Below are 14,756 nucleotides of genomic sequence, written 5' to 3'. Positions count from 1 at the left end.
AACTGTCTATTACTCTGTGTGGAAAGCTGTTCTTTTTCAAATCTCTTCTATAGCTGTCTTTTTTTATTTTCTTTCCGTGTCCTCTTGTATTTCTGTCATCCCATTTTATCAGATTCTCTCTATCAGTAATTTCTATGCCTTTCATGATTCTGTAAATAGCTATCAAATCTCCTCTCTCTCTTCTTTGCTCTAGTGTCTGTAGTCCAAGTTTTTGTAGTCTCTCTTCATATGATAGTTTTGAGAGTGTTGGTGCCAGTTTTGTAATTGCTCTTTGTATTCTTTCAAGTTTTTTTATACATTTTTTTGTACTTGGTGACCATATCGTTGCTGCATATTCTAATCTTGGTCTTATCAGGGTGATTAGGATTTTCCTCACCATTTCTTCATCCAGGTATGTAAATGCCACTTTGATTGTTCTTATTAAATTATAAGTTTCTCCAAAAATCTTATTTATATGTTTTTCAGGTGACATATTATTCATAACAATGACTCCCAGGTCCTTTTCATTTTCTACTTTTTTTATTCCTTCTTTTCCCAAATTATATGATCCTGTTATTCTGTTTTTGCTTTTTCCAAATTCCATTATACTACACTTTTTTGTATTGAACTCCATCTCCCACTTCTTACTCCATTCCTGTACTTTATTTAGATCTCTCTGTAGTGATTCACAATCTTCTTCAGTTTTCACTCTTTTCAGTAGTTTTGCATCGTCTGCAAAGAAGCTCATATAGCTTTCAATTCCTTCATCCATATCATTAATATATATAGCAAACATTATTGGGGCCAGGACTGTTCCCTGCGGGACACCGCTTATTACTTCATTCCATTTTGAGTGTTGATTTCTTATCACTACTCTCATTTTTCTTTCTTGCAAGAAGTCTTCCATCCAATTTAGTAATTTACCTTGTATTCCTCCTTCAGATTCTAGTTTCTTAAGCAACTTCTTATGTGGTACTTTGTCAAAAGCTTTTTTTAGGTCTAGAAATGCACAATCAGCCCATCCATCTCTTTCTTGTATTATATCTATTAGCCTTGAATAGAAGCATATTAAATTGGTGACGCATGATCGTCCTTGTCTGAATCCAAATTGCCTTGGATTTAGTACGTTGTTTTTTTCCAAGTATTTTACCCATCTATTTTTGATAATTCTTTCACAAATTTTTGCTATTGTACTTGTTAGAGAGACTGGTCTATAGTTGGTAGGTTCCTCTTTATTTCCTCCTTTATATATAGGTACTATATTTGCTTTTTTTCCAATCTTCTGGAACTTTTCCTTCTTTCAAGGAACTGCTTATTATGCTATGTATTTTGTCTGCCAGTTCATTTCTGCATTCTTTCAGAATCCAGTTTGCTATTTCATCTGGTCCATGTGATTTTCTGACATCAAGATTACTCAATTGTATCAATATTTCATTCTTTGATACTTCTATTTTTTCTATAGGGGGGACTTTCTCTTTCCATTCAATCTCTTCAGGTTGTATGTTCTCCCTTGTAAACACTGATTTAAAATGTTTGTTCATAATTTCCGCCATATCCATTTCCTCAGTGTATTCAACTCCCCCTTGTCTTAATTTCTCCAAGTCCTGTTTGTTTTTCAGTTTATTGTTTACAAATCTGTAGAATAGTTTTGGTTGATCTTTACATTTTTCTATGACGTCTTTTTCATATTTTCTCTTTTTCCTCTCTGCATGTTTGTACATATTCATTTCTATAACTGGTATATATTTTCCATTTTTCAGGTTTTCTGTCTTTTTTCCATCTGGTCCAGGCTTTGTCTCTTTTATCTTTTAACTCTCTACAACTTTTGTTGTACCAGCATTTTACATATTCTTTTTCTTGTTTTTGTCTTGGGACATACTTTTCCACTCCTTTTTTGTAAATTTTTGTCAAAATATTCCATTTCTTTTCCACTGGTGTTTCTTCTTTGTATATTTCTTCCCAGTTTTCTTGTTGAAAGAATTCTCTTATTTTATCAAAGTTTGTTTTTTCATACATCATTCTTCCTTTTCTATATTGTTCATTTCTTTTGATATATTTTTCTTCATTAAGTTCCAATTCAATCAATATGTGGTCACTTTTACCTATTGGTGTTTTATATTCAATCTTGTCCACTATTCTAGGTTCAGATGTAATTAATAAGTCTAGTCTCGATGGTTCTTCTTCATTTCTATACCTAGTGTTCTCCTGTATCCATTGTGTCATTGTGTGGTCAATAATCATCTCAAGTAGAGCGTTTCCCCATGAGTCGTCTCCACCCTTTACTGTCATTTCTTCCCAGCAGATTTCTTTGCAATTAAAGTCGCCCATCATAAATATTCTTCCTCCATCTTCCATTATTTTATTTAATGTTATCTTTGTGTCCTCTAACATACTTTTATGTTCACTCTCCTCCCATGAGGCTGTTTTTGGAGGCACATAATTTATCACAAATTTTCTGCTCTTCTTATCTCTGTCTTCCACTTCTATCATAATCATCTCTACTGTATTCTTTCCATATATGACACCTTTCACGTTTATATCCTTCTTAGTCAGGAACATAACTCCACCCCCTTGCTTTTTCTCTCTGTTTCTAATCCAATAATTGTATGCATCATGTCCTACACTGTTGGGTGGTAGTGGGCCTTTTAATTTTGTTTCTACAATTCCCATTATGTCTGGTTCTTTTTCTTTCAAATAATCATTCAGCTCATTCAATCCTGTTATTAATCCATCTATATTTGTGTAAGACACTCTTAGTTTTCTGCCACTTCCATTGTGTTCTCTGTTTCCCTTATGTTTTTCTTTTGTATGTCGAACTTCCTTAGTTTCATGTTCACTACTCTCCAATAGAATCTCTCTTTCTCTGACTCCGTTCTGTTCTCGTTTTTTGCCTTAGCTTCCAGTCTTTTCTGCTTTTCTTCCTCTCTTTCCTCTTTATTCATTTCCCTTTTTATCCATATCTTTTTGTATTGTTCACTTGTTGCTAGTTTCCCTGTTTTGGATAAGATATTCTCTGCCGTTGTTTGTGACTTGAATTTAATCTTAATTGGTCTGGTCTTGTCTGTGCTATACTTTCCGAGTCTAAATTTCTCTTCGATTTGTTTCATAATTTCTGGTTCATCTTCCTGAACTGATTCTAGTAATTGGCTTACTTTTTCATTTTCCTCTTTGATTCTTGTGGTTCTATCTGGGTTATGTTTCTCTTCCATTCCTAATATAATTATACATTTCTTTTTGTCTGCTAAGTCTCTTACTATATTCTCCTTCTGTCTCATCACTTTAATAACTGAGTTTTCAGTTTGTTCATTCATTTGCTGTCTGATAATGTCAGTGAATGCAACCTTGCTATTTTCTTGAATTTTTTTCCAACCCTCCTTGTTCTCCATATTATTCTCCTTTAAGACTTTATTCTCATCTTTTACTTCTTTTAACTGTTGTTTTAATTCTTCAATTTCCTTAGTTAAGTTTTTGTTCGCCCTCTCTAGTTCTTCCAATTTTTCAATTCTTCGAATTATACTGTCAACATTACCGAACCTACGCTCCAAGTCCTCGTTCATCTTATCGACCTTCTCTTCTAGTCTTGTCAGTCGGGGGGGGGGGGTTGTGTGGGCCCCCCCCGCTTTAAATCCCTTGAAAATATTCTCATCACTTTCTACTGTATTGCTCCTATCTATACCTCTAATCTTCACATTCCTATTAGACATGTCGTCATCATCCAGCTCGTCTTGCGGTCGCTTGTCCACCTTTCGGCGGCCCGTCAGGGCCAATTCCTCCACCTCCTCATTACCTTCCATTTCCCCAGCAATCCCTCCCCCTCTCCTCTTTCCTTACTTTCCCACTACCCCACGAGCAATTTCCCCCCACCCTGCAAATACAAAAAGGCACTTCTCTTTGCGTTGGGATCCACAATCTGCACTTTTCTTCAGAACGTTCTTCAAGCCGTCCGTTCGTTGAAAGTGTGTGTGTGTGTGTGTGTGTGTGTGTGTGTGTGTGTGTGTGTGCGCGCGCGCACGCTGCTACAAGTGAAGGGGTAACCCTAACAAATCCTGCCACGCAAGGCTGTTGGTCTCTACAAGTGTCACTCGGAATAAGCATGTGAAAAATATAAATTCAAAACTCAAATTCAAAGGTTATGCGTTATTTCAACGTTCGTTTCTGTGATCCAGCGCTCTCGTGAGTGAGCAATTTTCTTTCATATCGTGATGAGGGGCAGACTACATTTATCTAAGCTCACAAATAAAGTGAATATTTCAAGATAAGTAGTATCACTTTTTCAACTCAAATTTAAAATTTATACATTGTCTATACATCCAGTTATTATGGTCTTGTATGTGGCTCATTTTCTTCCACATAATGAGGGTGCGCTCCCTACATTTTTAGTAAATAATGCGAATATTTCAAGACATGTATTGCAGCTTGCCATTATGTAAGGATCCCTCAACGCCCACAATCTACACGAATTAGTATGTAAAAAACAAACAAACAATTAAATAAATAAATAAATAAATTCTAAGGCATATACATGTATTTCCTGTCTTTCTTTTCAATATTTTCCACCCCCACGATGTGCGTCATAATTATATAAACAGGTAGAGATAGATACAGAGAGAAAGGAAGAGGGAGAAGCGAAAGAGGGAGATAAAGAGAAATGGCTTGTGCTTATAGGCCCCTTCTTGCATGACGTAGGAGTTCTGTTGTAAACAAGATGCGCGCGCATGCTGTGAGGTAGACAACGCGGGGCTGCGAGGTCGACATTACTGCGTAAAAATGGAACCTTCTGTAGTTCCGGGATTTCTGTTAAGATTATTAGGTTAAGTTTATCTATAAGTTTAGGTAACATATCAAGTACCAATGTAAACGTACATATAATTAGACATACGTCGAAGATATGCCACCTCTCCTTCTTGTGTCATCTTTTCCTAATTTTGGTCTATGTGACGATGGGGGCCTCTTCTCTCATCCCTACCTCACCCTCCAGGGTTGAGTGCGAAATGACTGGCATATCCGGCGGGTCCCGATTTCGTCTGGATCAATCAGGACATGAAATGGCATGCATTATATAAGGTACACACTAAAGGGGCGTCACGCATTTCACACTTGTGCTCTATTGTCCGTGTTTGTAATATATTCCATAGCATATGACAAGGAAATAACGAATACGCGACGCCCTACTGTATGCGTCTTTAGTTAGGTTATTTGGTACAGAATATGTTAATTGTGATATGTAATGTATACGATATAAAGAGCAATGTATATTATATTAAACTTAATATCCAGTATGCAGTGACACATTTTCCATTCTCCCACTGCCAGACACAACCTACAGACATTAAGTTTTCTCTGATATATTCTAATGGGTCTTGTCCAGAACTTCGATACAGAAGTTTGGTTTCCATTCTACCCGGCCAAGATTGTGTCAGTGTTTATGTTGTTCTTCCAGTATGCTATGGTCTGTTTCCTTATCCCCGTTGACCTAATAAAGGAGTATGCTCTAGGTTTGTTCGTTTTATTATTACTGTAACATCTTCACCGTTATTACTCGTGTAGTTCTGTCTGTTGCACGCTCGGTTTGGTCAGCCTGCACCAAGTGTGATATGGAATCTCGCTCTGGACAATGCCTATTCTTATTCTGTCGCCCCAGATCATGTTGAAACATCTTGAATACAAACTTTAAAATTATTCAGATTGCATTAAATACAGTTATGGTGGTATCTGTGTAATGTTTCACATAACTATTTATGTCTAGTTGTATGCCTGTCCCTAAGTGAATTTGTTTTGAAACGTCTAAGATCTACCTCCTAAGGATTGCCGTATCCCTGCAGGTGGTCGGACATGTGTCGTTCAAATGAATGAGATGACAGTTAAAATACAAACGAGATGCAAACAGCGACAGACCCATTGGTACTTACGGGGCTGCTTGCGAATAACAAAACGCAAATTCGACGTCACAGTTACCACGCTCTCTATCGGGAGTTGAGCAAACTACCAAGACGCGGGCGATCTCGATGCATTTAGAATATGAAAACAGTAAACAATGTCGATATGCGATACATTTCCAAAGGTTTTATTGTTAGAGTACGATATCCCTGGGGCCAAATTCAACATTCAGCGTTTTGTCAGTCATTCCAACATTCAACTGAAGCGTTGGTTTGGGTGTTGGGGACTGAAAAGTAGTGGGAACAAGGTGGAAAGGTACGCTCTCCGTCATGGCCAGTTCTGCTAGTCCAATTAATTGGACAGAAAGCCACACCCGATGTTTTATAGAATTATTGAAGCGTCATCCTTGGATATGAAATATCAAGAGCAAGGGGCGTAAATGCGAGACTTGATGATATGAGGAAATAGCCATTTTGAACCGTGACATTAAACGTGAGAGTTGGGTTAGGTGCGATTGTGCTATTTTCCACGGTAGCCTCCGTCAAAAATATATCTTTATCGGCTGAAAGAAACCTGCACAGCGAAGCTATAGCGATAATCCCATACCACACTCCTGGTCATATGGCCATTTCCCGAAGGTTGAGTGTGGTTTGAATTTTCCGCCAAAATCATCGGAAATTTAAAATTCCCGGCTCTGTGCAGGCATGCGCATTGTCGACCCCACCTCCCCCTCCCTATTCCCTCCCTTCTTACCCGGCTAGCTCGAGCCGGACGTCGCGTCACTTAGCATCGCGGAACCAGACGAGTCGGTCACTCCACAACCCACCTTCTTTTCATGCCGGTAAGTCTGGTTCCTGCTCGTGCTCGTGTGTTCTCGTAGGGAGCCCTACCTGTTCTCCTGCAGTTTTTCCCCTTCGGTGTTGTGTCCAGACACCTTTGGGACACTCCTTCTATGATTATCATTATTCTATTTTCAGACCAAACGCTTGTGTGTGGAATCCGGCTGCACAGCCAGGATCTCGTCAGACGGCCACCACGACCTCTGCTCCCGCCATGCCCCTTGTTTCTCACAAGCTGGCTTTAACCCCCTAGCCTGCGTTGTGTGCAAAGCGCGGGTTGAGGAGATTCGTGCTGCTCCTCCCAAAACCCGTTCCGAGCTAGCCGCCCTCGAACTTCTTCGGGAGGCATGGCGCAGAGCTCGGAAATTGAAATCCGCTGACGACCCCCCCCCCTGGTGTGGGCGGATCCGGCGTTAGGCGTGGAATTGGGCCTCGTTCGCCCTCGCCATCCGTCTCCCTATGTCTCCGAGACTTCCGTTGGTGGACAACCTGGGCCTCTCGGAGTACAAGGGGACGAGTCTGATGTTACGGAGTATGGTGTCCCCGAGCGTCCTCAGGCCTCTCGGCAGCCCCATACATCCGACCATCAAGGGTCCTTAAAACCCTTACGGCTTGCTTTGTCAAGCACCCCCACGAACTCGTCTTCCTCCCTAGTTCACTCACGTGAACCCGGCAGGAAATCTCGCTCGAAAAAGAGGTCTGCCTCACCGAGGTCCAGGACGCTCAGCTTGTCCCCACCCTCCACAGCCTCTCCCCCCAACTCACCCTCCCTTCCTCGCTCTCCTTTTCCTCGCCGTAAATCCCACAAGGGCAGGGAGCCGGGGGACGAAACGAGGGGAGAGGGAACTCTGGCTGCCCAAGTGGCTGCCCTCCTTCCGTCCCTGATAGGCCCCGTCCTTGAATCGGCCCTATCACATTATCCGGCCTTTCAGACCGCGCAAATCATAACGCACCCCTCTCCAGAGCAACCTCCTATTGAACCTACGGCTCTAGCCCCCCCTCCCACTCTCCCTCCTGGTCCTTCCCTCCGCCCCTCCGTGCCGGCGACAGGTATAGGACTAGAAGGCCCCTCTCAGGAGGAACCCCCCAATCAGACGTCCGTCGGGTTGGACGGGGTGGAGGACCACTACAGTTCTTCTTTACCTTATCCTCCTACCATGACGGACTCTTGAGTTCACCCCTTCTCATGGTGTGACCTTCCCCGGTCCTGGGAGTACTCGTTTGGAGAAGATCACAAGCTAGTGGCCTGGTCTCCCGACTACTCGCTACTGGAGGGCTGGAGGAGGAGAGATGACGTTATCCTAAAGTGGGCCAACGACGCGGAGGGGGCTAAGGTTCTATACAAGATTCGACCCCTCTCCGCCCCGGCCTCCACGCCCTCCAGGATTTCCACCTCTAACACTCTGGACGCATTAGGTGCTCTCCTGGAGAACCCTCGTTTAAACCCTGATGGGCATATGTTTGTCGACAGGTCGGGGGACTCACCGGCGGTAGCACTCTCCCCAAACGCCTGGTTCCCGCAGGAGAAAGGGGAGAAAGCCTTAGACATCCCTGCTCTCGAGCGGGCCCAAGACCAACCCAAGACGGTTCCTCCTCGACGGCATATCCCTTCATCATTCCCCGTCGTCCTGCCACCACCCTTCGCGCCGGAGGGCCTGCGCGATTGCTTGTGGCACTCGGGCAGGGACCCCGCCCTCCCCCAGCAACTTAGTGAACCGGAGGCTAAGTTGCTGACGACGGAGGCCTCGACCAGACAAGACCTTGCCTCTACCATCTCGACCGTCACGGCAATGGCGATGATGAGGAACTGGCTGACGACGCTCGCCACGAGCTTTGAGGACTTCCCGCGGGAAGAATTGAGGTGAGTGGGATATTTCAATCTATAGAGGGTCCAGACCTGTCCTGGCGAGAGACGCTCGGGTAGCGTCTTCACCCAGGACGGAGCCTCTTGACTAGCGCCCGAGGACGAGGTCGTTCGGAAACGACCTCGGCTTCGCATATGTTATACGTTCTACAATTGAGCGATGTGACTTTATTACACCCTCCGGGGATCGGGATCCTTCTCGCCCTACTAATTTGATTCGCGTGTTTTCTGTATGCAGAGACACCCTGGCGGCACTCTCTACCGTGGCAGAGGGTACAGCCAACATGGCGTCATCAGCCCTACCCCCAGCAGCGAGGGCCTTCACCGCGGCTCGTCTGGCAGCTCGTCAGTCTGCAGCGCGGTCGGCCCCGGAGATAGCTCGCCGGGGCGTGGTGAGAGCAGCTCCCCTTTCCCGTGGTCTGTTCGACCAGGAAGCGACAGACCGCGTCTTCGCTACGGTCCCGACCGTCATCCAGATCCAACAACCCTCCCAACCGGAGATTCCAGGACTTCCTTCGGAGACACGCGATAGTGACCATCTCCGCTAGCACAGTTCTGGACTTCCTGTCTTGGCTAGCTGACACCACCAACAGGGCACCGGAAGGCCGACCCGGGCCATGCCCCCCACGCCCACAACATCAGAGGCCTCGCGGCATCGCTGGCGTTTCTCCGCACCCACTCTGTGGAACGGGTGCAGGACCTCGGGGGCTGGGCATCAGCAACTTCCTTCAGGACACGGTATCTCTACCACTCGATCACCCCTGTCCCATGTGTCGCCATGGGAACGGCTCCACCCCTCTTCGCAAAAGAAGGGGGGGCAAAGGGCGACCGAGGGGTAGGGGAAGGCCCAGGAACCGCTGAGCAAGATACAATATTCTACATAGAATTTATGCACTATGTGAATTGTACAATATTATTTTTATAAAAAATAAATAAATAAATGAATATATATATATATTGATATTGATATCGATATAAGTAAAAAAAAAAAAAAAAAAAAACAGGTCGAAATGGACATGACTTCTCCTATTCAACTTAAGCTAATCTATAGTCATGATGGTCAAGAACTTTACCATGTTGAAATTAATTTCAACGCTCACTGTGACTCAGGTCGAAATGACCATGACTTTTCCTATTCAACTTGAGCTAATCTACAGTCATGATGGTCGAGAATTTTACCATGTTGAAATTAATTTCGACGCTCACCGTGACTCAGGTGGAAATGGACATGACTTTTCCTATTCAACTTGAGCTAATCTACAGTCATGATGGTCGAGAATTTTACCATGTTAAAATTGATTTCGACGCTCACTGTGACTTAGGTCGAAATGACCATGACTTTTCCTATTCAACTTAAGCTAATCTGTAGTCATGATGGTCAAGAATTTTACCATGTTAAACTAATTCAACGCCCACTGTGACTCAGGTCGACATGAACATGACTTTTCCTATTCAACTTAATTTAATCTACAGTCATGATGGTCGAGAATTTTACCATGTTAAAATTAATTTCGACGCTCACTGTGACTTAGGTCGAAATGACCATGACTTTTCCTATTCAACTTAAGCTAATCTGTAGTCATGATGGTCAAGAATTTTACCATGTTAAACTAATTCAACGCCCACTGTGACTCAGGTCGACATGAACATGACTTTTCCTATTCAACTTAATTTAATCTACAGTCATGATGGTCGAGAATTTTACCATGTTAAAATTAATTTCGACGCTCACTGTGACTTAGGTCGAAATGACCATGACTTTTCCTATTCAACTTAAGCTAATCTGTAGTCATGATGGTCAAGAATTTTACCATGTTAAACTAATTCAACGCCCACTGTGACTCAGGTCGACATGAACATGACTTTTTCTATTCAACTTAATTTAATCTACAGTCATGATGGTCGAGAATTTTACCATGTTAAAATTAATTTCGACGCTCACTGTGACTTAGGTCGAAATGACCATGACTTTTCCTATTCAACTTAAGCTAATCTGTAGTCATGATGGTCAAGAATTTTACCATGTTAAACTAATTCAACGCCCACTGTGACTCAGGTCAACATGAACATGACTTTTCCTATTCAACTTAATTTAATCTACAGTCATGATGGTCGAGAATTTTACCATGTTAAAATTAATTTCGACGCTCACTGTGACTTAGGTCGAAATGACCATGACTTTTCCTATTCAACTTAAGCTAATCTGTAGTCATGATGGTCAAGAATTTTACCATGTTAAACTAATTCAACGCCCACTGTGACTCAGGTCAACATGAACATGACTTTTCCTATTCAACTTAATTTAATCTACAGTCATGATGGTCGAGAATTTTACCATGTTAAAATTAATTTCGACGCTCACTGTGACTTAGGTCGAAATGAACATGACTTTTCCTATTCAACTTAATTTAATCTACAGTCATGATGGTCCAGAATTTTACCATGTCAAAATTTATTTCAACGCTCACTGTGACTCAGTGATGTCACGGTATGATGACGTCATTGTGATAAATTGACGTCACCATGTAGTCCTATGACGTCAATTTGTGTCCCTGTGACGTCACGAGACGATCCTATGGCGCCATGATCAATCCGGTGACGTCACAGTACAATCACATGATGTCACTAGGTATTAAACATATAGAAGTCCGCTTGTGGGTGACGAGACGTCACAAATTGCCATAGCACACTATTGGATGAAGACGCTCGCCACGGGCTTCGAGAACTTCCCGCGGGAAGACTTGGGGTGAGTTGGATACATACCGAGGGTCCAGGCCCGTCTTCGTGGGAGACGCTCAGGGAACGTCTTCACCCAGGACGAAGCCTCTTGACTAACGCCCACGGACGAGGTCGCTCGGAAACGAACTTGGCCTCGCATACTCCCTTTCGGTTTCTCGCTTACCCCGAGGATCTTCACGAAACTAGTGAGAGTGGTAGGCGTACGTTGGACGGAAGCAAGCGTCTCCACACTCATGTTCCTAGACGGCTAGTGGATGCATTTGCCCACCGGGGAGGGTGCATCGGCCGACATCTCAATGGCTCTGAGTGTGTTGGCGGACGTGGAGTTCGGGGTGGACTGGGACGGGTCTGCCCTTGCTCCCACACAGACTTTATTGGCTCGGGATTGAGTGGGACACAGTCAGCGTCCTTCGGGTGCTCCCCTGCGCCAAAAGAGCGTGCTTCTCTCACACGTCCTCCCTCCTTCGGTGGCGGGGGGGGGGGGGCCTCAACTTCGCGACCCCGGCCCTTCCACTGAGCCGCTTGGGGCGCCGACGGCTGGTACGGGAGGTCGACAGGAGCATACTGCTTCTCCCGCGTGACCTGCCCGGGCCGATACCCTCAGCACTCCACAGGTTGTTGCGTCCCTGGCTTCGGTCGGGGGCCCTACGCCGGTCGCTGGAGTTTCTCCGCACCCACTCTGTGGAGCGGGTGCGGGACCTAGGGACTGGACATCGACGACTCCCTTGGGGACACGGTGTCTCTACCACTCAGTCGCCCCTGTCCCATGTGTCGCCATGGAAACGGCTCCACCCCTCTCATCTCAAAAAAAGTGGAGGGGGCAAAGGGCGACCGAGGAGTGGGGAGGGGCCAGGAACCGTTGAACAGGATACAAATTTCGTATAATTTACGCATTGTGTGAACAGTGCAATGTTGTGCATGTCACATTCTTCGGCGTGGGTACTTGACGTTTCTGTCTCCCCTCTACTGAGTGATAAAATGAATAAGTCTCCCATAGGAAAGACACACGTAATAACGGTTTGATTCAGGCTTCACCTCTCCTCCCACCTGTCCTCGTCTCATGCATAGCTTCGCTGTGCAGGTTTCTTTCAGCCGATAATATTTCTTTGTCGCGGCTCGTGCCGCTTAAATTCTTCTTATCGGCTTAAGAAACCTGCACAGATTTAGGGTCCCTCCCTCCTCCCACAGGCGAAGCCTTCATTTCTCATTGAAGTGACGCGACGTCCGGCTCGAGCTAGCCGGGTAAGAAGGGAGGGAATAGGGAGGGGGAGGTGGGGTCGACAATGCGCATGCCTGCACAGAGCCGGGAATTTTAAATTTCCGATGATTTTGGCGGAAAATTCAAACCACACTCAACCTTCGGGAAATGGCCATATGACCAGGAGTGTGGTATGGGATTATCGCTATAGCTTCGCTGTGCAGGTTTCTTAAGCCGATAAGAAGAATTTAAGCGGCACGAGCCGCGACAATATTTCTTTGTCGCGGCTCGTGCCGCTTAAATTCTTCTAATCGGCTTAAGAAACCTGCACAGCGAAGCTATAGCGATAATCCCATACCACACTCCTGGTCATATGGCCATTTCCCGAAGGTTGAGTGTGGTTTGAATTTTCCGCCAAAATCATCGGAAATTTAAAATTCCCGGCTCTGTGCAGGCATGCGCATTGTCGACCCCACCTCCCCCTCCCTATTCCCTCCCTTCTTACCCGGCTAGCTCGAGCCGGACGTCGCGTCACTTCAATGAGAAATGAAGGCTTCGCCTGTGGGAGGAGGGAGGGACCCTAAATCTGTGCAGGTTTCTTAAGCCGATAAGAAGAATTTAAGCGGCACGAGCCGCGACAAAGAAATATTATCGGCTGAAAGAAACCTGCACAGCGAAGCTATGCATGAGACGAGGACAGGTGGGAGGAGAGGTGAAGCCTGAATCAAACCGTTATTACGTGTGTCTTTCCTATGGGAGACTTATTCATTTTATCACTCAGTAGAGGGGAGACAGAAACGTCAAGTACCCACGCCGAAGAATGTGACATGCACAACATTGCACTGTTCACACAATGCGTAAATTATACGAAATTTGTATCCTGTTCAACGGTTCCTGGCCCCTCCCCACTCCTCGGTCGCCCTTTGCCCCCTCCACTTTTTTGAGATGAGAGGGGTGGAGCCGTTTCCATGGCGACACATGGGACAGGGGCGACTGAGTGGTAGAGACACCGTGTCCCCAAGGGAGTCGTCGATGTCCAGTCCCTAGGTCCCGCACCCGCTCCACAGAGTGGGTGCGGAGAAACTCCAGCGACCGGCGTAGGGCCCCCGACCGAAGCCAGGGACGCAACAACCTGTGGAGTGCTGAGGGTATCGGCCCGGGCAGGTCACGCGGGAGAAGCAGTATGCTCCTGTCGACCTCCCGTACCAGCCGTCGGCGCCCCAAGCGGCTCAGTGGAAGGGCCGGGGTCGCGAAGTTGAGGCCCCCCCCCCCCCCGCCACCGAAGGAGGGAGGACGTGTGAGAGAAGCACGCTCTTTTGGCGCAGGGGAGCACCCGAAGGACGCTGACTGTGTCCCACTCAATCCCGAGCCAATAAAGTCTGTGTGGGAGCAAGGGCAGACCCGTCCCAGTCCACCCCGAACTCCACGTCCGCCAACACACTCAGAGCCATTGAGATGTCGGCCGATGCACCCTCCCCGGTGGGCAAATGCATCCACTAGCCGTCTAGGAACATGAGTGTGGAGACGCTTGCTTCCGTCCAACGTACGCCTACCACTCTCACTAGTTTCGTGAAGATCCTCGGGGTAAGCGAGAAACCGAAAGGGAGTATGCGAGGCCAAGTTCGTTTCCGAGCGACCTCGTCCGTGGGCGTTAGTCAAGAGGCTTCGTCCTGGGTGAAGACGTTCCCTGAGCGTCTCCCACGAAGACGGGCCTGGACCCTCGGTATGTATCCAACTCACCCCAAGTCTTCCCGCGGGAAGTTCTCGAAGCCCGTGGCGAGCGTCTTCATCCAATAGTGTGCTATGGCAATTTGTGACGTCTCGTCACCCACAAGCGGACTTCTATATGTTTAATACCTAGTGACATCATGTGATTGTACTGTGACGTCACCGGATTGATCATGGCGCCATAGGATCGTCTCGTGACGTCACAGGGACACAAATTGACGTCATAGGACTACATGGTGACGTCAATTTATCACAATGACGTCATCATACCGTGACATCACTGAGTCACAGTGAGCGTTGAAATAAATTTTGACATGGTAAAATTCTGGACCATCATGACTGTAGATTAAATTAAGTTGAATAGGAAAAGTCATGTTCATTTCGACCTAAGTCACAGTGAGCGTCGAAATTAATTTTAACATGGTAAAATTCTCGACCATCATGACTGTAGATTAAATTAAGTTGAATAGGAAAAGTCATGTTCATGTTGACCTGAGTCACAGTGGGCGTTGAATTAGTTTAACATGGTAAA

The 14,756-nt window shown here is 45.5% G+C and overlaps 1 protein-coding gene across 1 annotated transcript; it reads left to right on the top strand.

The window, feature by feature from the left end:
- Window positions 1–6,646: 6,646 nt before the first annotated feature.
- Window positions 6,647–9,969, top strand: LOC143037669 (uncharacterized). The gene is made up of 3 exons (XM_076206197.1): window positions 6,647–6,697; window positions 6,834–8,556; window positions 8,798–9,969. Exons 2-3 carry the CDS (start codon window positions 8,153–8,155, stop codon window positions 9,105–9,107), a joined length of 714 nt encoding a protein of 237 aa, XP_076062312.1. The 5' UTR covers window positions 6,647–6,697; window positions 6,834–8,152; the 3' UTR covers window positions 9,108–9,969.
- The last annotated feature ends 4,787 nt before the right edge of the window (window positions 9,970–14,756 follow it).

Source organism: Oratosquilla oratoria, chromosome 23 (genome assembly GCF_046742065.1).
Source record: "Oratosquilla oratoria isolate Oo_2021 chromosome 23, ASM4674206v1, whole genome shotgun sequence".
Classification (NCBI taxonomy): domain Eukaryota; kingdom Metazoa; phylum Arthropoda; class Malacostraca; order Stomatopoda; family Squillidae; genus Oratosquilla; species Oratosquilla oratoria.
Note: the sequence above shows the minus strand (reverse complement) of the source record. Positions and strands in the feature narration are given on the sequence as shown.